Source organism: Gopherus flavomarginatus, chromosome 4 (genome assembly GCF_025201925.1).
Source record: "Gopherus flavomarginatus isolate rGopFla2 chromosome 4, rGopFla2.mat.asm, whole genome shotgun sequence".
Taxonomy (NCBI): Eukaryota; Metazoa; Chordata; order Testudines; family Testudinidae; genus Gopherus; species Gopherus flavomarginatus.
The window spans coordinates 9,269,709-9,293,221 of record NC_066620.1 but is presented as its reverse complement, the minus strand read 5'-3'; the positions used below and the strand labels follow the sequence as shown (position 1 = coordinate 9,293,221).

At 47.0% G+C, this 23,513-nt stretch overlaps 1 protein-coding gene across 2 annotated transcripts in view; it reads left to right on the top strand.

Annotated features, from left to right (window-relative positions):
• The first annotated feature begins 815 nt into the window (after positions 1-815).
• The window catches only part of TMX4 (thioredoxin related transmembrane protein 4), a 56,913-nt gene continuing 34,215 nt past the window's right edge, over positions 816-23,513 (top strand). For both annotated transcript variants that reach the window (XM_050952215.1, XM_050952214.1), the window contains exons 1-2: positions 816-1,030; positions 22,521-22,636. In XM_050952215.1, coding sequence (XP_050808172.1) covers positions 825-1,030; positions 22,521-22,636 — 322 coding nt within the window. In that variant the 5' untranslated portion in view covers positions 816-824. The remainder of the gene's footprint in view (positions 1,031-22,520; positions 22,637-23,513) is intronic.

Genomic DNA, 23,513 nt, shown 5'->3' with positions numbered 1-23,513 from the left:
TTGAATCCACCGTGCCTGGTATTAGCTGCATCATATCCCATTTGGAAAGTGGACTCTAACATTATGGAACATTTTTTTATGGAATGTGATAAAATTATATACCATCTGTTACTAGATTTTACAGTCATATTTGTAGTAACACTTATACTTGCAACTGATATTTACCATACCATAGGAAATGCTTTTGGGGTGTTATTTTAGTCAAAGTGTAGGGATTGCTTGGGAGTCACAGATTCAAATGCAATCTCAGCCCAGTTCTACTGGAAAGTCAGGCAGTCAATTTACAGTGGAGAATGGGGACTAACAAGGCCAAAGGAACACACATATGCTAGCACGCTGGTACAGAAGGCTGTGCACACGCACTAGGCAGTGGATTTCCAGCATGGGCAAGTGTATTAGCGCACACATGTGACCACATGCTCACAGCCCTGCCCTGCCACACAGGTAGGGTAACCAGACAGCTAGGGTGAAAAATCAGGACAGGGGGTGAGGGGTAATAGAAGCCTATATAAGAAAAAACACTCAAAAATCGGGACATTTGGTGACCTACACACAGGTGCCCAGGCACCTAGCCCCCAGACAGGCGGGCTGCACCAGCACCCACACCACTTCCCGCCTTCCAGTTCTGCCTCTGCCACGCCCCCACAGACCCCGCCCCCTTGTTCCCGCCAAGTGACGCCCCGCCCAGCCGTCCCAGGGCCCCACCCCCAGGCCCTGTCCCTGTCTGAAAGCCCCGCCCAGTCTACCCAGGCCCGCCCCCGGCCTCTCCCGCTCAGCGAGGCCCCGCCCCGGGCCGCTTCCTGCGCGTCGCCGGGCCGGGGAAGATGGCGGCGGGCGCGCGGGGAGCCAGGCCTGGCGCCGCGGTGACAGCGCTCCTGGCCGCCTGGCTGGCGCTGGCGCTGGGCCCCGCCGCCGCCGCCGCCTCCCGCCCCTCCCAGGCGGGCAGCCCCGGCGAGCAGCGGGGCCGCGTGCAGGTCCTGAGCGCCGCCAACTGGAGCCTGGTGCTGCAGGGCCAGTGGATGGTGCAATTGTGAGTAACGGCCCCGCCGCCGGCACCTCACCCCCGGGAGGGTCCGTTCTCTGTACCCCCCCCCGGGACAGTCCGTTCTCTGTACCCCCCCCGGGACAGTCCGCTCCCCCCCGGGAGGGTCCGTTCTCTGTAGCCCGTTCCCGCCCCCCCCCCGGGGCTAGTCCGCTCCCCCCCGGGACAGTCCGTTCTCTATAGCCCGCCCCCCCCCGGGACAGTCCGCTCCCCCCCGGGACAGTCCGTTCTCTATAGCCCGCCCCCCCCCGGGACAGTCCGCTCCCCCCCGGGACAGTCCGTTCTCTATAGCCCGCCCCCCCGGACAGTCCGCTCCCCCCCCCCGGACAGCCTGTTCTCTATAGCCCGTTCCCGCCCTCCCCCCCGGGACAGTCCGCTCCCCCCCCCGGGACAGTCCGTTCAGTGTAGTCCGCTCCCCCCCCCGGGACAGTCCGTTCTCTGTAGCCCGCCCCCCCCCGACAGTCTGCTCCCCCCCGGGACAGTCCGTTCTCTGTAGCCCGCCCCCCCCGGACAGTCTGCTCCCCCCCCGGGACAGTCCGTTCTCTGTAGCCCGCCCCCCCCGGACAGTCCGCTCCCCCCCCGGGACAGTCCGTTCTCTATAGCCCGCCCCCCCCGGACAGTCCGCTCCCCCCCCCGGACAGCCTGTCCTCTATAGCCCGCCCCCCCCGGACAGCCTGTCCTCTATAGCCCGCCCCCCCCCGGGACAGTCCGCTCCCCACCGGGACAGTCCGTTCTCTATAGCCCGCCCCCCCGGACAGTCCGCTCCCCCCCCCCCCGGACAGCCTGTCCTCTATAGCCCGGCCCACCCGGACAGTCCGTTCTCTGTAGCCCGTTGCCGCCCCCGCCCCCCGGGGCTAGTCCGCTCCCCCCCGGACAGCCTGTCCTCTATAGCCCGCCCTTCCCCCGGACAGTCCGTTCCCCCCAGGACAGTCCGTTCTCTGTAGCCCGCCCCCCCCGGACAGTCCGCGCCCCCCCCGGGACAGTCCGTTCTCTGTACCCCCCCTGGGACAGTCCACTCCCCCCCGGGACAGTCCACTCCCCCCCGGGACACTCCGTTCTCTATAGCCCGCCCCCCCTGGACAGTCCGTTCCCCCCAGGACAGCCTGTCCTCTATAGCCCGCCCCCCCCGGGACAGTCCGCTCCCCCCCCGGGACAGTCCGTTCTCTGTAGCCCGCCCTCCCCCCGGGACAGTCCGTTCTCTATAGACCGCCCCCCCCCCCGGACAGTCCGCTCCCCCCCAGACAGCCTGTCCTCTATAGCCCGACCTTCCCCCAGACTGTCTGCTCCCCCCCCGGGACAGTCCGTTCTCTGTAGCCCGCCCCCCCGGGACAATCCGCTCCCCCCCCGGGACAGTCCGTTCTCTGTAGCCCGCCCCCCCCGGGACAGTCCGTTCTCTGTAGCCCGCCCCCCCCAGGACAGTCCGTTCTCTATAGCCCGCCCCCCCGGACAGTCCGCTCCCCTCCAGACAGCCTGTCCTCTATAGCCCGACCTTCCCCAGACTGTCTGCTCCCCCCCCCGGGACAGTCCGTTCTCTGTAGCCCGCCCCCCCCGAGACAGTCCGCTCCCCCCCGGGACAGTCCGTTCTCTATAGCCCGCCCCCCCTGGACAGTCCGTTCTCTATAGCCTGCCCCCCCCGGGATAGTCCGCTCCCCCCCCCCCGGGACAGTCCGTTCTCTGTAGTCCGCTCCCCCCCCCGGGACAGTCCGTTCTCTATAGCCCGCCCCCCCCTGACAGTCTGTTCTCTGTAGCCCGCACCCCCCCGGGACAGTCCGCTCCCCCCCGGGACAGTCCGTTCTCTGTAGCCTGTCGCCCCCGGGACAGTCCGCTCCCCCCCGGACAGCCTGTCTTCTATAGCCCGCCCTTCCCCCGGACAGTCCGCTCCTCCCCGGGACAGTCCGTTCTCTGTAGCCCGCCCCCCCCGGACAGTCCGTTCTCTGTAGCCCGCCCCCCCCGGACAGTCCGCTCCCCCCCGGGACAGTCTGTTCTCTATAGCCCGCCCCCCCCGGACAGTCCGTTCTCTGTAGCCCGCCCCCCCCCGGACAGTCCGCTCCCCCCCGGGACAGTCTGTTCTCTATAGCCCGCCCCCCCCGGACAGTCCGTTCTCTATAGCCCGCCCCCCCGGACAGTCCGCTCCCCCCCGGACAGCCTGTCCTCTATAGCCCGCCCTTCCTCTGGACAATCCGCTCCCCCCCGGGACAGTCCGTTCTCTGTAGCCCGCCCTCCCCCCGAGACAGTCCGCTCCCCCCCGGACAGTCCGTTCTCTGTAGCCCGCCCCCCCCCGGACAGTCCGCTCCCCCCCAGGACAGTCCGTTCTCTATAGCCCGCCCCCCCCCGGACAGTCCGTTCTCTATAGCCCGCCCCCCCCGGACAGTCCGCTCCCCCCAGGACAGCCTGTCCTCTATAGCCCGCCCCCCCCGGGACAGTCCGCTCCCCCCCGGGACAGTCCGTTCTCTGTAGCCTGCCCTCCCCCCGGGACAGTCCGCTCCCCCCCGGGACAGTCCATTCTCTATAGCCCGCCCTCCCCCCGGGACAGTCCGCTTCCCCCCGGGACAGTCCGTTCTCTATAGCCCGCCCTCCTCCCGGGACAGTCTGTTCTCTATAGCCCGCCCTCCCCCCGAGACAGTCTGCTCCCCGACCCCCAGGACAGCCTGTCCTCTATAGCGCTCTTCACCGCGGCCCCCCCCCCGGACAGTCCGTTCTCTATAGCCTGCCCCCCAGGACAGCCTGTCCTCTATAGCGCTCTCCTCTGCCCCCCCCTCCCCCGCGCCGGGCAGTCCGTTCTCTGTAGCCCGCCCTCCCCCGGACAGTCTGTCCTTTATAGCCCGCCCCCCTGGAACAGTCCGCTCCCCTCCCCCAGGACAGCCCATCCTCTATAGCACTCTCCACGCCCCCTCCCCCGGGACAGCCCGTTCTCTATAGCACCCTCCCCCACGGACAGTCTGCTCTCCCACCCCCAGGACAGTCCATCCTCTATAGCCCGCCTCCCAGGACAGTCCACTCCCCCCCGGGACAGTCCGGCCTTTATAGCACCCCCCCCTCCGGGGGACAGTCCTCTCACCCCCGGACAGTCCGTCCTATATAACGCCCCTCCCCCCTCACACTCTGCCATCCGTGGCCCCTCTCCCCCTGCCCGGGACGGCCTGTTGTCCATAGCTTCTGCTGCCCCAGGAAAGTGCCGCCCTCCTCACCTGCCCCAAGGCAGCCTGTCCTCCCCATGAACAGTCTCCCCTCCCATGGCCCTCCCCCCCCATCCCACAGTACCCCAGCTCAGGGTGATGGGATGGCTGTACCCTCCCCTGCCCCCCAAACTCTGTAGACTGATGGGGTGACAACACTGTGCATCCTTCCCCAGCCCAAACACCTATCCAGAGGAGGGACAGGATAGGGAGCCAGGAGAAGAAATACTGTAGTGCTCCAGATAATTATCACTCCCATCCCTAGAGTGATATTTTTTTCCCGTGTGTACCATCTCAGAACAAGAGTGTGGCTGCATTACTTGGGACATCATTATTTTTGTTCACGTGTGTAGTAACTAATGTCCCCCAAATACAGTGTGTTTCTTCAGATTAGATAAGAACGTTCTGAAATATGAGCCTGATCCAGGAAATCCTTTACACTGGGGGTAGTCAATAGGCAGACTGCGGGCCAAATCTGGACTTCCAGATGCTTTCGAACAGACCCTAAAAGCTTTTTATTTACTACTTCTTGTTGTTGTTGATTTTCTTTGGAGTCTGGATCTTGACTAAGAAATTTAGACCTTAACAAAAAAATAAGTGACTGTCTCTGCTTTACGTGAACAGTCTTACCAGGCCTATACTCCTGTGACAAATATTATGTATTGTTATCTCGTCTTCAGCAGGCGGTGGGAAATCCACTAAATAATGTTTGCATAATCAGGGCCCAAAACACTTGAGAACATGCTTAATTTGCTGCACGTTACTAGTCCCATGGACTTAAGTGAGACTATTTGTGTTTGAAAAGTTAAGCATGTGTCCTGCATCATCTTTGCACTCAAAGCTTCCATTGAGTTTTGTTGGAGTAAGGGACGCAAAATTGGGATCCAGTGGCACTATACATGAGTGTCAGATGTTTTTTAAGCTAGTAACTACAAGTGCAAAACTACAAAGTCCGTCCCCCTCTCTTCTTACTTCCCAGCAGGGTGTGTCCAATTCTCCTTGTCTTTGAAAGATATGAAGCACACAAAAAATGCCTCATGAGTGTGTTCTTTCTCCCATTGACATCCCTAGGAGTTCTGCCGTTGGCTTCTGTGGAAGTTGAGTGCATCTCACATAGAGCGAAGTTCACTTAGGTCAATGGAAAACTCCCACTGACTGTAATGATGCTAGGATTTCACCCAGGATATCAGACCATTCAAGTGTCTGAAGTACAGATATTTTGAACTTACAGGCTAGCCCAGCTGTATTTCTTTAGAAACAACAACTTTGCATTTCCGCAAAACATTTTAAAAACAAGCATTAAAAAGGGTTTATAGTTCCCTGGTTTTGCATGCAGGGGTGCTGTAAAGTGCAATTTGTATCTTGGCATGTTTGCTGCCTTTCTATAAAAGTGCTCTCACAGCTTGAATATCTAAGCAATTAAAAGCAAACTATGAGCTATTAGTGATGTCCTTTGCAACCACGTGTACTTGTTTCTTAAATTTTGTTTTCTAAAAAATGCTCTTCGTAATAGAGAGTAAAGAGCTTAGCCCGAGGCTGAAGCAGTGAGTTAGTTTGGATGGTCTAGTTCTGTATGCTTGATTCCTAGAAAGTCTATGCATGTTTAAATAACATGACTCAAAGTTGGTGATGGTGGGTGTTAAACTTCAGTAAACCCTTGGGTAAATTTATGATGTAAACTAGCAGTGAGTCTATGAAAGCTGCATTCAAGTTTGTTTTTAGAACATTTCCCTAGGTTTGTTTCTGCCTTGTTATTTTTCTTCTACTGGGATTGAGTTACCCTGCATTGGGAGGTGATTAAAGGGAGGGACTGTCTAGCTCCACTAGGAATTTTAGATTTCACAAGCCTATTGGAGTCTTGGTGATATCAGTAAGTAGTCAAAATAAACATTATGCCTGACCATCTTGAAGGCCCTGCTTTAGAGACACTCCCTGACTCACTATTGTGAGTAAGGTTTTATAGGATCAGGGCTTGATTTTTTCATTGGTTTACTGTATATTCTTGTCTATCTTAAATACAGAAATGTGATATGAAAATGAAAGGAAAGATTCTGATATAAACAGAAGGAAAACAAGAAAATAGGGTTTAGATCATCTGGTAGTTAGTGTCTTACCTTTTTACTGCAGTATGAAAAATATCATGAGCCACTGATAATCATCAAATGATATGTTAATGATTTCCTAGTACCTTTTTCAGTAACCATAAGTCATTTCGTATTTCGTTAGTTGGAGACAATCTGTTTGTTTAGGCTTAAAATGTAGAATTTAAATAGAGGTTTTGCACAGTGTAACAAAGTTTTTTATTCACTTAGACCTTAAATGGTTTAACTCAAATTTTAGACTCTTTCCATGAAGGTTTATAAATTAAGGTTTTTATATGAAGAAAGAAGATTCACTAGCCTGTGTATGAATAATACCTTTATGCTAAATTTAAGTGGGTGGTTCATAGTGGTGGCTCCTCACTTTCTCTTGGCCATAAAAAGTAAGGTGGAAAATGTTTTAAGCAACCAGCTCCCCAACTCTTAGATAACCTACCAAAAAAAGGTGGAGGGGGAAAGGGAAGATGCAAAGATGGTGGTGAATGTCTAAAACCAAAAAGTGTTGGAGCCAAGGACATTATTGGGTTAGTTTTCATTCGCTAATAGCTCATTTTGTCAGAACTCTCTGCTGACTTTGTTTCAGTCAGATGTGCTCTTCTTCTCAAAACTGGTGCTTAATTTAACTCATTCACCTAAATGATGTGACACTGGGACTTTTAAAGACAAATTAATATACTTCTTATGGTATTTAAATTTAAAAATGAAGGCTCCTGATTTTTTTATAACTAGCAACAAACTCCTCTGTGGGACTGATGTCTGCAATGTTTTTTTGCCATTCCACTAACTTCATGAATCTGAAAATCATATTTTCCACACTACAACTGTAGTGTTAACTCTGCTTAGAAGTGATGAAGATAAATGACTTAGGTTTCCTATGCTACCATCTCCACGGGTCACTATCAGCCCAGGTTTTACCATTAGCTGAGTTTGGGGGACAGGACAGCACTTGACTTGCCTAAATTCTTCTCTTCTGGTAGTTACATACAGTGTCTATGGATAAATAGTGTGCAATATGAATAACTGTTCAAGTTTCTCCATGCTCTCTTTCCTTGCACATCCTAAAGTGCCTCTGACTTACCCTCAAGGGGTCATCTGTCTTAGATAGAGTGATCTTCAGTCTCTGTACGCATTCTGTGCTTGACCTCTGCTGAAGGAGTTAATTCACTGGTGCTGGGTTTGTGATCAGGAGTCTTGATGTCTTTCTACTAGAACAGAGGTGGGCAAACTTTTTGGCCCGAGGGCCACATCTGGGTATGGAAATTGTATGGCGGGCCATGAATGCTCACAAAATTGGTGCGGGGGTGGTGGTGGAGGGTGCTCCAGGCTGGGACCGAGGGGTTTGGAGGGAGGGAGGGGGATCAGGGCTGGGGCAGGGGGTTCAGGTGCAGGAGGGGGTCAGGGATGCAGGCTTCAGGGGGCGCTTACCTCAAGCTGGTCCCAGTAGCAGCGGCATGTCCCACCTCCGGCTTCTGTGTGGAGGCGCGGCCAGGCGGATCTGCGTGCTGCCCTGTCTGCAGGCGCCGCCCTTGCCGCTCTCATGGGCCACTGTTCCCGGCCAATGGGAGCTGTGGGGGCAGCATGCAGAGCCCCTTGGCTGCTCCTACACATAAGAGCCAGAGGGGGGACATGCCACTGCTTCTGGGAGCCATGCGGAGTGGGGCAAGCCCCCGACCCTACTCCCTGAATGGAGCACCGGAGCAGGGCAAGCCCTGGACCCCGCTTCCCGGTGGGAACTTGAGGGCTGGATTAAAACGTCTGGAGGGCCGGATGCGGCCCCCGGGCTGTAGTTTGCCCACCCCTGTACTAGAAACTAGTCTGAGATCCACTGGTATTCATAGAACAGCCATTACATGATGAAAATTGTTTGCCATTGCTTACTTTGTCTGGGTTTGAACTGCTGACCTGCAGGTGAGATTCCCACCCAGTTACCAGTCTCTTGATCCAGAATTTAGCCTGATATACTCCTCTGAAATTGTTGCAGTATTTGACATAAAAATCCTAACTGGTTGAGGCCTGGCATTTTTTCCAACTCCTTTGGTGTCTCCAGAGTTTTCTTTCTACACTAACACATAATGAGTTCTCTTAGCATTTCTGTGGCAGCCATAACTACACTGGAGATCCCTATTTAAAGGCTATAAGTTATCTGTCATATTACTATAGTAAGGGCTGCTGTCTAGACCATGTCAACTTGCATATCTGAAAAATACTGTTATTTGTTCAAAATGATACAATGGCAAATACTTAGGGAATACTGTAAATTAATTGGCATAGTACTGACACCATTTATGAGCGGCAAATAGAAAACAGAAAAGTCTTGAATGTCAGCATTTCAGTTTTAATTTTTTCTACACAATACCAGATGTGAAGAGTCAAGTTCTTTTTCCAGAATAGTACAGTGTATCACTGCAGAACACACCAATAAAAAAAGAATTAGTTCTTGGATGGGTGTTTGTAACGGTTCACCCATTCACAGCTGGCAAAGTTGCAAGGTCTGGAAATAGTGCAGAACATTTTGTCAGTGAAATGTAGGATAACTGTCTTTGAAAGAAATTATAGCTTTTTTGGGTCTTCTGTTTGCATCAGTGTGACAAGGAGTGTGCTGAAGTGTGTGAGATCCAGCATTTGCAAGAAATGGTGATTGGAGGCTAGTATGAACAGAATTGTAAAGGCTTTTAAATCAACTTCTATTTTTTCTAAGCTTACAAAGTAGAAAACATACATTCCACAATATCAGAAAATATTTTGGTTTTGGTTTTATGTTGTTTGTATTGTTGTTGGTTTTGTGTTATATGAATACATTGCTGACAAGTTGTCTGTGACAACTTGAAGCACTGTATTCTGTGCTTGTGAGAGGAATGACTTGAGAGCCAGAAGGTTATCCATGAGTTCTCACACCTTTTATATGCAAGTGTGACTGTTGACAACTGCACAGGCCTTGAACACTATTCTGGGTCTAGTGGTGGATTGATCGGCCTGATAGTGCCTGGTTTACCTGTTTGTTGGCCATGAACTCTGGCCCAGTGGAGCATTTGTTTTGGACTAGGCCTTAGTTGAACTAATGGTGTAAGAACTAGCAAAGATGCGTAATGGCTTTGGCCTGCCGTAAGTGCTGCCCAGGCAAGTGCTTCACTCCCTGTGGACAAAAGGATACCTATTACTTTGAGGATGCTGTTTGTAGATATCAAGTACCACTTATTTGTCCTTCATGTATAGTGTAAGTAAGTCTACAGAGTAAGCCATTGTGCTGACGGTTTATACAGCAATAGAATCCAGAGACAGTGTTTACTGTTGAGGGTTTGAACATAGGGTAGAGTATGTCTACACTGCAATTAAAAACCCATGTCTGGCCCAGGCTTGTGGGACTTGGACTAAGGGGCTGTTTAATTGAGATGTAGAGTCTTGGGCTGGAGCCTAGGCTCTAGGACCCTGCGAGGTGAGAGAGTCCCAGAGATTGGATTGGAGCCTGAGCCATACCTACACCACAATGAAACAGGCCCTTAGCCCGGGCCCTGCAAGTCGGAGTCAGCTGGCATGGGCCAGCCATAGTTGTTCAGTTGACCAGGGAGGAATATAAAAATATTGCTCAGGCATGCAGGAGTGAAATCAGGAAGGCCAAATCACACTTGAAGTTGCAGCTATCAAGAGGTGTTAAGAGTAACAAGAAGGGTTTCTACAGGTATGTTAGCAACAAGAAGAAAGTCAAGGAAAGTGTGGGCCCCTTACTGAATGAGGGAGGCAACCTAGTGACAGAGGATGTGGAAAAAGCTAATGTACTCAGTGATTTTGTTGCCTCTGTCTTCACAAACAAGGTCAGCCCCCAGACTGCTGCACTGGGCAGCACAGTATGGGGAGAAGGTGACCAGCCCTCTGTGGAGAAAAAAGTGGTTTGGGACTATTTAGAAAAACTGGACGAGCACAAGTCCATGGGGCCGGATGCGCTGCATCCGAGGGTGCTAAAGGAGTTGGCGGATGTGATTGCAGAGCCATTGGCCATTATCTTTGGGTATGGCTACACTTGAAATTTCAAAGCGCTGCCTCGGCAGCGCTTTGAAGTGTGAGTGTGGTCGGAGTGCCAGCGCTGGGAGAGAGCTCTCCCAGCACTGCACGTAAACCACATCCTCTGCGGGTGTAGCTTGCAGCGCTGGGAGCCGCGCTTCCAGCGCTGCGGCACTGATTACACTGAGGCTTTACAGTGCCATATCTTGCAGTGCTCAGGGGGGTGTTTTTTCACACCCCTGAGCGCGAAAGTTGCAGCGCTGTAAAGTGCCAGTGTAGCCAAGGCCTTTGAAAACTCATGGTGATTGGGGGAGGTCCCGGATGACTGGCTAATGTAGTGCCCATCTTTAAAAAAGGGAAGGAGGAGGATCCAGGGAACTACAGACCAGTCAGCCTCACCTCAGTGCCTGGAAAAATCATGGAGCAGGTCCCCAAGGAATCAATTCTGAAGCACTTAGAGGAGAGGAAAGTGATCAGGAACAGTCAGCACGGATTCACCAAGGGCAAGTCATGCCTGACTAACCTAATTACCTTGTATGAGGAGATAACTGGGTCTGTGGATGAGGGGAAAGCAGTGGATGTGTTTTTCCATGACTTTTAGCTTTTGATACGGTCTCCCACAGTATTCTTTCCAGAAAGTTAAAGAAGTATGCGGTGGATGAATGGACTATAAGGTGGATAGAAAGCTCCCTAGATCATCAGGCTCAACGGGTAGTGATCAACGGCTCCATGTCTAGTTGGCAGCTGGTTTCAAGCAGAGTGCCCCAATGGTCGGTCCTGGGGCTGGTTTTGTTCAATATCTTCATTAATGATCTGGAGGATGATGTGGACTGTGCCCTCAGTAAGTTTGCAGATGACACTAAACAGGAAAAGGACAAGGGCAGAGTCCTGCACTTACGACGGAAGAATCCCATTCACTCTTACAGACTAGGGACCGAATGGCTAGGCAGCAGTTCTGCAGAAAAGGACTTAGGGGTTACAGCGGATGAGAAGCTGGATATGAGTCAACAGTGTGCCCTTGTTGCCAAGAAGGCTAATGGCATCTTGGGCTGTATAAGTAGGGGCATTGCCAGCAAATCGAGGGACATGATCATTCCCCTCTATTCGACATTGGTGAGGTCTCATCTGGAGTACTGTGTCCAGTTTTGGGCCCCACACTACAAGAAGGATGTGGAAAAATTGGAAAGAGTCCAGCGGAGGGCAACAAAAATGATTAGGGGGCTGGAGCACATGACTTATGAAAGGCTGAGGGAACTGGGATTGTTTAATCTGCAGAAGAGACGCATGAGGGGGGATTTTATAGCTGCTTTCAACTACCTGAAAGGGGGTTCCAAAGAGGATGGATCTAGACTGTTCTCAGTGGTATCTGATGTCAGAACAAGGAGTAATGGTCTCAAGTTGCATTAGGGGAGGTTTAGGTTGGATATTAGGAAAAACTTTTTCACTAGGAAGGTGGTGAAGCACTGGAATGGGTTACCTAGGGAGGTGGTGGAATCTCCTTCCTTAGAGGTTTTTAAGGTCAGGTTTGACAAAGCCCTGTCTGGGATGATTTAGTTGGGAATTGGTCCTGCTTTGAGCAGGGGATTGGACTAGATGACCTCCTGAGGTCCCTTCCAACCCTGATAGTCTATGATTCTATGAGTTGCAGTGTAGGAGTACCCTCTGGGCCTTCTGCAGCTATAGTGGACAAATTGATGGAACTCACATATTTCTTTTCTGCTCATAACAAAAAGCATCAATATATCAATCTTAAAGTCAACTCCATTGTGATATGAGTGTTAGTGGATTGCAGAGATTAATTCCTGTATCTTTATGTTGACTGTCCAGATGAAGTGCACTCGAGACTTACTGAGTTTTGTGAAAGGTGACGCTCTTCTCATCTCATAGAAATCAGGTCTCTATTCCTGCAGAATCTTGGTGAGTCTACTTATCTTTTATTCACTTGGAGAATGCAGCCTGTCCTGGATTAAACAACAGAGTGAGGCAGCTATTGTAAAAACAAGATTTGAATGGTCCTAAGATAACTCTTGAAGAGCAGTGATAACACTACCTGCATTCCTGATGTTTTAGTTTGTGTACTATGTATTTGTAATATGCATCTCCCTTGCTTCACAATGCATGGATTAAGGAGGTTAAAAAAGAACGTGCTTCATCAGCCTGAAACTTCTTGAATGTCAGGCTGGGGCTGCTGTGCATGTTAAGAAACCGAACTCAAGTGGTACTCTTTGCAATGCTTTGCCACTGCAACCACAGAAGAGGAAGAAAACAGTGCCAATAATAGCTGCTGTGGGTATATTAACACTGTTAGTCACCAGTTTCCTGCTTAAGTGAAATGCTGGATTATTTTACCATATTCGGCTATAAAGGGGAGGAAATGCTTTTAAGAGTATGATTATCAATTATTTTTGTATCTCTGTGTTTCGGACACACATTCAAAGATTTAAAATGTGATTTCCTCTCTATAAATGATGCCACACTTTGTAACAGACATGTTAATAGACAATAAGTCTTAGATACATACCCTGAGTGGAGTTCACTGAAAGAATAGACCAGAGTCTCATGTGAAGCTAATCTGAGGAAAATGTATTAGGGGAATGTAGAGGGTGCAGAAGATGATGGAAGGAAGAGCAGTATATAGGATATGAAGGGGGAGATGCTGGCCTGTAAACTGTTTGGCACTGGTGGAAAACAGTGGTAGGTTCCTGCGCACAATAAGATCTCTGAAGTGAAATCCTCATTCCATTGAAGTCAATGAAAATTTTTCCAATGATATCTGCTGGGCCATGATTTCCCTCTCATAATAGCATAAAAGTTCTTATTTATCTTCCTGATCAATAGGGTCTGGCTTTCTATCTTCACCTTCCTCTGGTATGGATTTTGGGTTTCATGCATTTCTTGTCTCAGAAAGTCTTTTATGTGTCTCTGGGCAGGTCTATGCGACCGCTTAAGTTGATCTAACTCAGTGGTCCCCAACCTTTTCGTCTGGCAGGTGCCAGACGAAAAACCATGGCGGCGGTGGAGCACCCGCCGAAATGCCGCCGAATTTCTGCAGCATTTCGGCAGCGACGCCTCTCGATGACATCACTTGTCGGCGGCAAGCGGCGTCATCAAGAGGCGTCGCCGCCGAAATGCCACAGAAATTCTGATCTAACTTATGTTGCTCAAGGGTGTGAAAGAGATCCGCCCCCCGCCTCCCGAGCAGTGCAAGTTACAGTAACGTAAGTGGTGTCCACACCGGCGCTATGTCGGTAGGAGACACTCTCCTGCAGATATAGCTTTCGCCTCTCACGGAGGTGGAGTAATTATGCCGATAGGAAAGTGGCAGAGAGCATCTTCACGGTACATACTATGGTACACTTAGTACACAGTAAGTGGCACATCTGCATCGGATGTAACACTTCTAGCGTAGACTTGCTCTCTATCTCCCTTAGCTCATCCAGGTCACCCACTCTAGTGTCAAGAATCTGTACTTGGTCTCTGAGGGCCATGAGCTCCTTACACCAAATGCACATGTACACTAGCTGCCCACAAGGCAGGTATTCATACATGCTGCATTCAGTGCAATAAACTGGATAGTTATCCTTTTGCTGCGGGACTTCTGCTTGCATTCTTTGTACTCCTGAATCTTTTTTCATTTGTTACATCACGTTATGTTTAATTACATCTCATAAAGGCAGCAACTTCCTTATGTGATTCATATTGTTGCCCGGACCTAATGTAGAAGAAATATACTCTCACAGTTGCTTCTGGGCTTTGAAGTGCATGAGTCCACAGCTCCTTCAGTGGATAAAGCTTCAGAAAGCCCACTGTTAAGTGAAGTCTCTGAGAAAGTAAATATAGAGATTTTTTCCCTTGAAACCATTAATAAGTTTTAAAAACAAGGTGAAATATTCTTGCTTAGAGCACCTGAAAGGAGAGAACCAGAATAGAGCATTATATTAAATATACATTGCTAAATATTTGAGGCTCTGTCAGTCTGTGCCTTGAAAGACTGATAAATTACAGGCAAAATGAGGGTACTCTCCTGGTGGTGATAGGCCACAGATGATGAGTATTCTTTCCCCCTCCTTTGAGAAAATCTTTTGCATATGTTCTGAGGCTACCCTGTCAAATTTGGATTTGAACTTCCAAAAAAAAAAAAAAATGCTAATCCCCTGGTGCTGTAAAAAGGCACATCAAATTTGATAGGACAGACGGGAAGGACATTCTGCCTCCTCAGCCGTGTCACTGAGCTGGATGAGTGAGTGAATAGTAGGGAATACCTGCAGTGGAAGATGTAGGGGACCTCGCCATTGGGCCGCTGTGCTGTGAGCCCCCTTGCCCCCTCCTTTCTCATGTTCCATCTGAGCCAGCTGTGAGACTTGCAGCCAGGGTGTCACTGAATCACGCTCAAGAAACAGCTGTACACACTCGTGCGCCTCACTCTTAATTTCCTCACAATCATGTCCCTCCTTGAGACCAAATTGCGGGACCTTTCACCACCCAAGTAGGGCAAGGAACCATAGTGGGCCAGTCTGTATTCCTATGGCCCACTGGGGATGTTAGCTGGCATCTCCTTCATGGAGCTGTAAGCATGGGGTGTACTTGGCGTGGTTGATGACCTCCCCTGACACTTCTCCTTTCTGTGGTGAGAGGGAGACACAGGCACACATTTACATCAAGTGTGCCAGGTTGCAGCTCCTCTTCCAGCTCTTCCAAAACTTCCTCCTTAAGTTTTGGCTGAACTTTACCCACACCTCCTGATTTATGCACACCCTAGCCCCACAACGTTACAAGACCTCCTTGTCAACCCTCTTCTGGCGCAGGCCACGGTGGCTGTCCATCATATCAGTAGGAGGAAGTTGGATGCGGGCTGGGGCTTCTGCAGCTGCAGGGTCTATTTCTGATCTTTCCTCAAGTTACACCTCCAAGCAGAGTTCCTCTGGGTCGCCTTCAAGGAGCAGTGGGCGCTGTCCAGGGTTCTCTGCTCAGTGTCCCCCTCTGGTTCCCTCCTTTTGAACCTCTGCCCCCGTTTTCCCCATTTTTTTTGTTCTCTGTGATCTTTTGATGCCTAGGTTTGTTGGCTCCTCCCCTTAGGGTGTGTATGTGAGCTTTAGATGTAGGCCGGTTTGAGCCTGCCCATCCCTGGATCCTCATAGGTGCAATGGAAGATGAACTCTAAGATAAAACTTAGGTATGTTAAATATCTGTCCTGATCCCCACTACCACTGTTGATACGATCACTGTTCAGATTAGATTCTTCTCCCTCCCCTGCTTCCTGGGCCATTTGGCCACTTGTAAAATTTAGCACAACAAATAGTATGGCTTTATTAAAGTTTAACTCACTGTTTTGAGGCTAGTTTTGTTGCCATATTTGGTCCCATCTACATTGTGCTTCTCTGTGGGTGTGTGCTTGGATGTGAGGGAGAGAAGAGCAATCTAAGGATTTGTTTTCACTAGTGGCCTTTTCCAGCCTTACAAATAACCTTAGTATTAACTGGGAGCTGGCTGTACTGAGAGCGACAGCAGAGATAGCAGGGGTGAAGCAGTTACAATTCGTGTGGAGGGTCTTACTGTGTCTGAACAGTGCTTAACCCAACTGGGTCTCAAATCTTGCTTTGGCTTTTGGGTGCTACTGCAATATAAATAAAAACAACTTATAATTGTATTTTTAGTAAGGGCAAAACCACAGGAGGTTTTGCGTGTTTTGTGTGTGGTTTTGTTGGCCTCTAGGAAATTACTTTTACATTCTGGGGTGCCCAGAATTGCTGATTCCTGTGCTCTGTGAAATCCACCTTGTTCCCCATGTGCTCAGCAGCAAAATACAATAATTGGATGATACAATACAATCAATAATCATGGTTGTCTGATGTCTCTTTATCAGTTGGCTTTCTCTCCCCGCTGCAGTTCTAACTCTTGCACTCTTCTCAAAGGCATGATAGAGAAGAGCTGTCCATATAACCTCAGGTTACTTGGCGTCCAGACTTGAAATTTTGTCCTCAGTGATTTCATCTTTCTGTTTCAAACAGCGTATTGTTATAAAGGCAATGTTTCCAAATCTTATCTACAAGATTGTAAATGCATAGTTGTTCAGTAACTAAAACAATTCTATACTCTGGCATCAGTGAACCTCATAGGCAGTTTTAAAAAATATAAACAAATACACTTCAACCATATCTGTTTGTGATTGCATTAGGATAGTGTTTTTGGCCCTGTTAACAACCTATGGATGTCAGTGTGACATTGACGCATTCTAAAGGAGCAGATTCTATCTAAGGAGTGATGCCCTACAATTCTAGTGCAAAGCATTTCGTTGAGTTTTTTTTTCCTCTCCTGGTTGATGCTTTCATTTGTTGCACTGATCTGAAAACTTTTGTCTACTGCATTGGTAAAATATTTTGAATATTTTCTATTTTAGCATCAGTGTAAAAAAAAAAAAAAGAATCTGTTACTTGGAGGTTACCTATAACTTAATAGACTCACAGGAAACAGTTATCTGTCATATTTCTTCAAATGGTTTTTGTAGCTTTACTTTTATAACTGGTAGGCATGAAAAACTTATCTAGGAATCTTATTTTAAGACCAGATTGTGCCATTTTGGTTTAAACTCCCTCCCTCCCCCCAAAAAGACTTCTTTGATCTTGTAAATATTGGAAATCTTGTGATTCATCTTCTAAGGTAGCACATTTGTAGTGCAGCTAGATTTATAAAATTCCTATCGATATGTCCAATTATTAGGTTGTAGGGGCATAGGCTGTCTTTAGCTTCTTTATTAATCTATTACCCATCCCACTGTTATGTAACTTGATAAAACCTAAATTCTTTCAAGAGCTCGGTCTTTGCTTTCCCCTGAGCCTCATCTTTTCTGTAACTTTTATTGAAAACCATTGTCATTTTTAAAGAGGAAGAAGTGTAGAGAGTGTGAAATAGGAGAAAGAATAAAAATATTTTTTTGTCCTTCTCCATTCTGCACGCACATTCTTAGTACTCTTTTCCTCCAGTTCCCATCCAGTTTAATTCTTGATTATTTTGGGACTTACTTACTACATCATTTTTTCTGTAAATCCTTTAATTTCACTGCATTCTTGTGACGTCTGATCACTACTGGACTGGAGTAGTTTTAAGGTCTCTAAGGCTGTCTGGGAGTGGCTTGTGAAGAAATGACTCAAAACCAGTTGACTTAAGGTGCATAAAAATATGAAGTGAAAGGGTGACCAGATAGCAACTGTGAAAAAATGGGACCGGTTAGTAATATGGGCCTATATAAGAAAGTCCCTAAGGAACGGGACTGTTACTTTAAAAATGGGACATCGGGTCACCCTAAGTGAAAGTTAAAGGCGGGGTGCAGCTTCTCAAAGTTTTGGACAGTACCAAAAGATGATTTCAGCTAGTAGAGCTCTTTCTCGCTGTTCTCTGAAGTCCTTGCAGAAGCGCCTACATATGGATATGCAATCCTATAGCCCGTTGAAGGGGAAAGACTGCCATCGCATATCCTGTGTTAGCAGGTCTATGTAATTCTGGCACAAAAGCAGAGCACTGAGGAGGACAGGGGGTTCTCTGAAGCCTGGTCCTCACTCAGGATCCCTTGCCATTGTTCTTAACATGTTCAGAAGTGTCACATTCATAATGCTTGTGACAGGAGCACAGTAGACTGCAGAATGTAGTAACAATCTCCTCTTTAATAATTCTGTCCTGATCGGCAATGGGGAATAAAACTAAATGTAAATACTTACCGTGAACACAACCAAGCTACACCTAAAAGTATTTGATAGACCAGCACATCTATATCTATTTAAAAAAAAAAAGTAGCATAACTGAGGTCAGTGGCAATGTTCCAGCTATATTCCCCTGGTTTTAAAAGGATGGGAGGACTGCTGGCTGAGCCTTCTTCATGAAGTCCCTGTCTGGAAAATTCCATGTTTGACTTCCTGAGCATGCTGCAAAATCCATCTCTTTTCTCACGTTTGGGGAGTTAGGAGGGAGGAATAGCTAAGGGATGGTGTCTGGGAAAGATGTTTTTTTCAATCTCTTCTTTGTAAGTTGTACCTGATTATTTTTGCTACATAGTAAAGCTTGGCTTCTGGGTCAGTCATATTGTGCAATTTGTTTTTAGTGTTAAAGGCACCTGTAGTCTGTAATAGGCACTTTCTCTTTTTACAATTCTACACATATTACTACTGTATAAGAGCACACTGTGCACCATCTCAACATTAATAACATTTGTAAACAAGAAACAGTTAAGGCATGCTGCCTCTTCAGTCCTGGCATGTTATTTCTTTGTTTACAATCAACCCAAGTTATGTGGATGGCCCCTCTTTGGAGTCAATGGAAACTTATGCCTGCCTGGAGCCCCATTGACTACAATGAGGGTTCATCCGTGTAAGTCCCTTATTGAACGAGGGTCTACATGAGAGATGAGGTGACGTAGGATGTTGGACATATATGAGAAAGAAGGCTGTGGGGTTGCTTATATTACAGGGCTTATGCGTTGTATTGGGTGGTATATGTATAACAGATGTAGGTCAATGTGTGAACAAGGGTCTTCTGGTTGTAAATGAAATTCCCATTGCTCTCAGTTCCGCTTGCATATCTTGGGCAGGATATATTGTTATGTAATATAAACAGTCTTGTATAAGCCTGCTCCAGGTATCAGTGTTAAGTTCATCTTCATCTCCCATTCTTTTTCATCTAAATATTTATATGTTGCCTATTTTATTTTATATTTTCTTTTTTTGTGGTTGGAGTGGAGACTTCTTGTTCTTTCCCAAAAAACTCCTCTCAATAAAACCGCTCTCCTTTATTCAGTGTATTACTTTAAGTTGTGCCCAGCTTTTTAATATTGTCAATTTAATTTAGCCTACAGTAACACAGTCCCATTTAGCCTTTCCTGTAAATCTGGTTGTAGTCTAAGAGAGGGTTTTGCTTACATTTTACCCTCACAATATAAAATACTTCTGCTTCAGTTTAACATTTCCCATTTATTTTTTTTCTTTCCTGTAGTTCTTAAACTTTACATTTTCATCTCTCAGCAAACAACGAGCTTTGAATTCTAAAAGGATAGCACATACTTTATTCTCTTACTATTCTGAATGTGGAATGCTTTAGGAGTATTCTTAAATCCCAATTTTGCTTGCTTGGATGTTGGTCTATGGATTTTCTTTCTTTCAATACTCTTACTATATTTATCATAGCTCTCACATCAGCTGTCTGCAGTGGCTTTATCTCTCACCTTTTGCTTTCTCATTAAATAGTTTTTCTTCTTGTCTTTTGTATTTTCTCACTACTGTCTGATTTCTGAATGTACCTCGATGATTTATCCTTTTCTTCATAGAGCACAGGGTTATTTTACAGACTTTTTTCTGTTAATATTATCTGCTTTATTTGTCAGAAGCTCTTTCTCTTAGGGAATCTGACTTAAAAAGTACAGTACAAAAATATGCTGCTTCTCTCTTGGGAAATGCATTTCCACAATATTATCTGTAAATGTTTGTTCCCTCTCAGGATATGTTGTATTCTTTAGGTTTTAAATGGTCTCATACATATGCCATTGCTTCATAATTCCACTATATTAGCTTTCAAGCTAAGGCTTCCATTTCTAATTATCACAAGCAATACAAAGTTTTTTTCCAATCACAATTTCCCTTTTAATTTCTAAAGTGACATCAAATTCTCTCATATTATGTTATTAGTGGCACTGAAGCAGCTATAAGACAAATTTGTAAGCAATCATACTAAGCAAAATTCATAGTTTTTCTCCCCTATGAAATTGCCCCGATCACCCATTCATTTTGTTCCAGATACATAGTTATATCTAATTAGAAGAAGTCAGATTTAAGAGTAGAAAAGACAGCATATTTCAACTAGAAATATCATTGTGTATGCTGCCTTAACTCATTAAAGGAGTCTAGTTTCTTGGTAGTCAAAAGAGAAAAGGCTTGAGAAATATATCTAACACCTGCTAACCTAAGGGCTAAGAGTACTAACAAAGATAAAAAGTAATTGTTCTTCATTTGTGCTAGGGTCCACAGATTTGTTAAAATCCTGCTTATACCTTGGGGCAGAACCAGACCTGTCAGTCACTGGCAGCAAGGGGAATGCCCTGCCCCCTGGATTTTACCTGTTTTATCTACCTCCACAGTTTTGCTGGAAGCCCAACCAGATGGCTGAGCTGAGGAGAATGTCAACCTTTTATTTCAAATTTCTAACTAGCATTTTGACTCCACATTAGTCCCATCAGTTCTGCATCCTCTTTGGAGATGTTTGCAGTAGATGGTGCCCCTTCAGGCTTCATGAAGAGAGCTAAACTAACGAAAACCTGTGGCAAAAGGAGAAGGATCAAGCAGGGGACAGATGTTAAGTGCGTCATTGGGAATCTTGGCTGACTTAGTGGGCAGGATGAAGTTTGCTCCTCAGAACCTCGTCGGGGGTGGGGGTGGAGGTTGGACCCTTTCCCCTAGAGCAGGAAAGGAGCCAGGCAGGATTGGAAAAATCAGGTCCAGGGCCAAGCTGTCCCCCCATCTCCATGAGGGGAGTGGAGCCAGAAGGGCAGTGTACCAAATGAAAGATAGTGCCTAAGTCCCTACAGCCCACATCAGCAGCTACAATTGTAGAGCTCAGCATCGTTCCCTTCCTCAAGTTCTGTCTGAGTCACGGATGGAGTGCACCAGATGCAACATGCACCTTTTTAATGCCAGAGAGTGCACTAACAGGGTAATTTAGCACAGTTCCTTCCCGCTGCTGCATCCTCTATAACATCCCACCCCGTCACTCCCCAAGGAATGCCTACTCCTATCCCAGGCTGAGACCTCCAGGGAAACATAGACTCATCTGGTCCATGTGACTTCCATGGAGCCGAAAGGAGTAGAGCTTCTGGGGAGCTCTTCACTGGCACCCAAAAGGAGCCCAAATGGAGGCGGGGAAACAATAACCCCGTGCTTGTAGAAGGCAATGGGAGCACTAGTCACTGGAAATTATTTTGAAAACAACCTGAGTCCAATTTTGTGCTCCCCTCCCAATCCCCCCCCCGCACCCCAAAGCAGTATCTTAGTGACAAACTGTGAAAGAAGAAATAATAAAATAACACTTTCCCTTTCTGACCTACGGAGCACAGCATGGTGTTTTTTCCGCACCGCTCTCCTTCACAGAGTGGAGCACAGGGAGATAAATGCAAAAACATCAGGCCACAGACATGGTGATTCGGTTTGGATGTGCGCACATGGTCCCACAAAGGGAAACTTCCTCCTTTAGAGGAGGAAGGCCAGCTGTCCAGAGCAGAATTATAGGATCAAATAATAAGTATTTATTTAAAAACAAATAAAACTTTCAGACACAGAGTACTATGAAACCATCCTTAGCTCAACAGCTGCCCTAGACAAGCTATCGCTGTATATCTCCCTCATGTTCCTTGGGAGAATATAATAGAGGGATGGGGATTTCCTGCCAGACCTTAAACAAAATTGTGCTGTTGTTGCCAACTGTCACGATCAGTTGCCATGTTCTAACGTCCAGGTTGTTACTCCTAGCTTCTGTTGCAGGTTGTGGTGCCTCTCTACTTTCCCAACCCCCTTCCTCTACCAGTTGGCTGTGGAAACTCATTGTTTCCTCTTCTGTTTAAGTTTCCCACTTTTTCATATCAGACGCTTACATGTAGTCTTCATAGGTTCTTGTTTGCCTTTTTCCTGTTTGATGAACTTTATTTTGTCAGGGTGCATCTCTAAAGAATGTTGTCCAGACAAATATGCTTTGATAGCATAGGTGCTCTGCCTTGATAATATAAAGTAGCAAATTAGAGTCAATATAATTTAGAGGAGGGCCTGAGATGTATGAAGGTGATGTAGAATGTCATCTTTAGGACATAATTTTTGAAGATACGCCTCGCTTCAGTAACTCTTGACAGCGTCCATGAAAATTAATCTCTTTTGTGGGTAAATGGAGTTATTTGTTTGTGCTGCATTGTGAAGGATTTTGAAAAGATTATCTTTTCAGACTTGTGAATTGTTTAAACAACTTCTATAAATCCATAAGGATTTTTTTAAAACTGGTTGGGATTTCATGATTTTTCCCCCTAATCCAGTAGTCTTAATAAGAAAAAATTAGAAAGTGTCTACTTATCTGTGATCAGTACTTTTATATTTCCATTGTATCAGATGTGCTTTTTCTGGAAAGCTTGATTTAAAAAAATATTTCAGTGTGTGTATATTAATCTAATACATTTTTCTCTGTTCTTAGTTATGCCCCTTGGTGTCCAGCGTGCCAACAGATTGAGGCAGCATGGGAGAATTTTGCAAAAGAAAGTGACCATCTAGATATCACTGTAGGAAAAGTGGACGTCACTCAAGAACCAGGTACGCAGTGAAATGGGCACTACATATAAGTATTTAAAAGGAACACCCGAACCTGTGTAGCTCTTAACTACTGGGGAAATGCTCCATTTTACTGGGGCAACTGAAAAATTGGCCAAATCAGAAAAATTAGATTTAATCAAAATAAATGTTATTTCCTTCCATTTCTTTCGCATTGTTAATTTAACAGCATAGTGTTTCTATCTTCCAAATGAAGGATCAGTGTGGGTCTTCTGCTCTAGTGCCCTCTGTAGTGGACATCGCATAGCAGTGTCTACCTACAATAACAACAAGGAGTCCGGTGTGTTGATCTACCTCTGCCATGGAAGGCTGTTACTTGACTGAGATAGTTCCACTGCCTGGTAGTAGGGTGCCTTGATGCCCTGATTTTATAGGGACAGTCCCGATTTTGGGGGCTTTTTCTTATATAGATTCCTATTATCCCACACCCCTTGTCCTGATTTTTTACACTTGCTGTCTGGTCACGCTACTGGGTAGTAATGGTTAGGGGAACAAGAAGGTTGAAAACCATGGATTATTCTACATAGGGAAACAATCTTGAAGTCTGCTCAAGCTAAATGGACATTTTTATAAACTCTCTCTCTTAGCTGGCTGCTTTATTGCTTTATTATATTATCTAGCTATAGTAATGCTTTTAAGTACTTTGAAAGGACCAGTTTAATTTGTTTCTTGTAAATGAAGTATGTGTGGAAAAAAGCTTTTACAAAACTTGTTCTGTAAATTATACTTAGGCTATTTCCTGCTTTCGGTTTGTTTTTTGAATAAGTCTGACACAGGTAACATTTTGACATAAAAAAGCTTTGTTAGATTTGTAAGTGTATGCAGATAAATGCAATATGTTTACAATTCTAATCTAGCT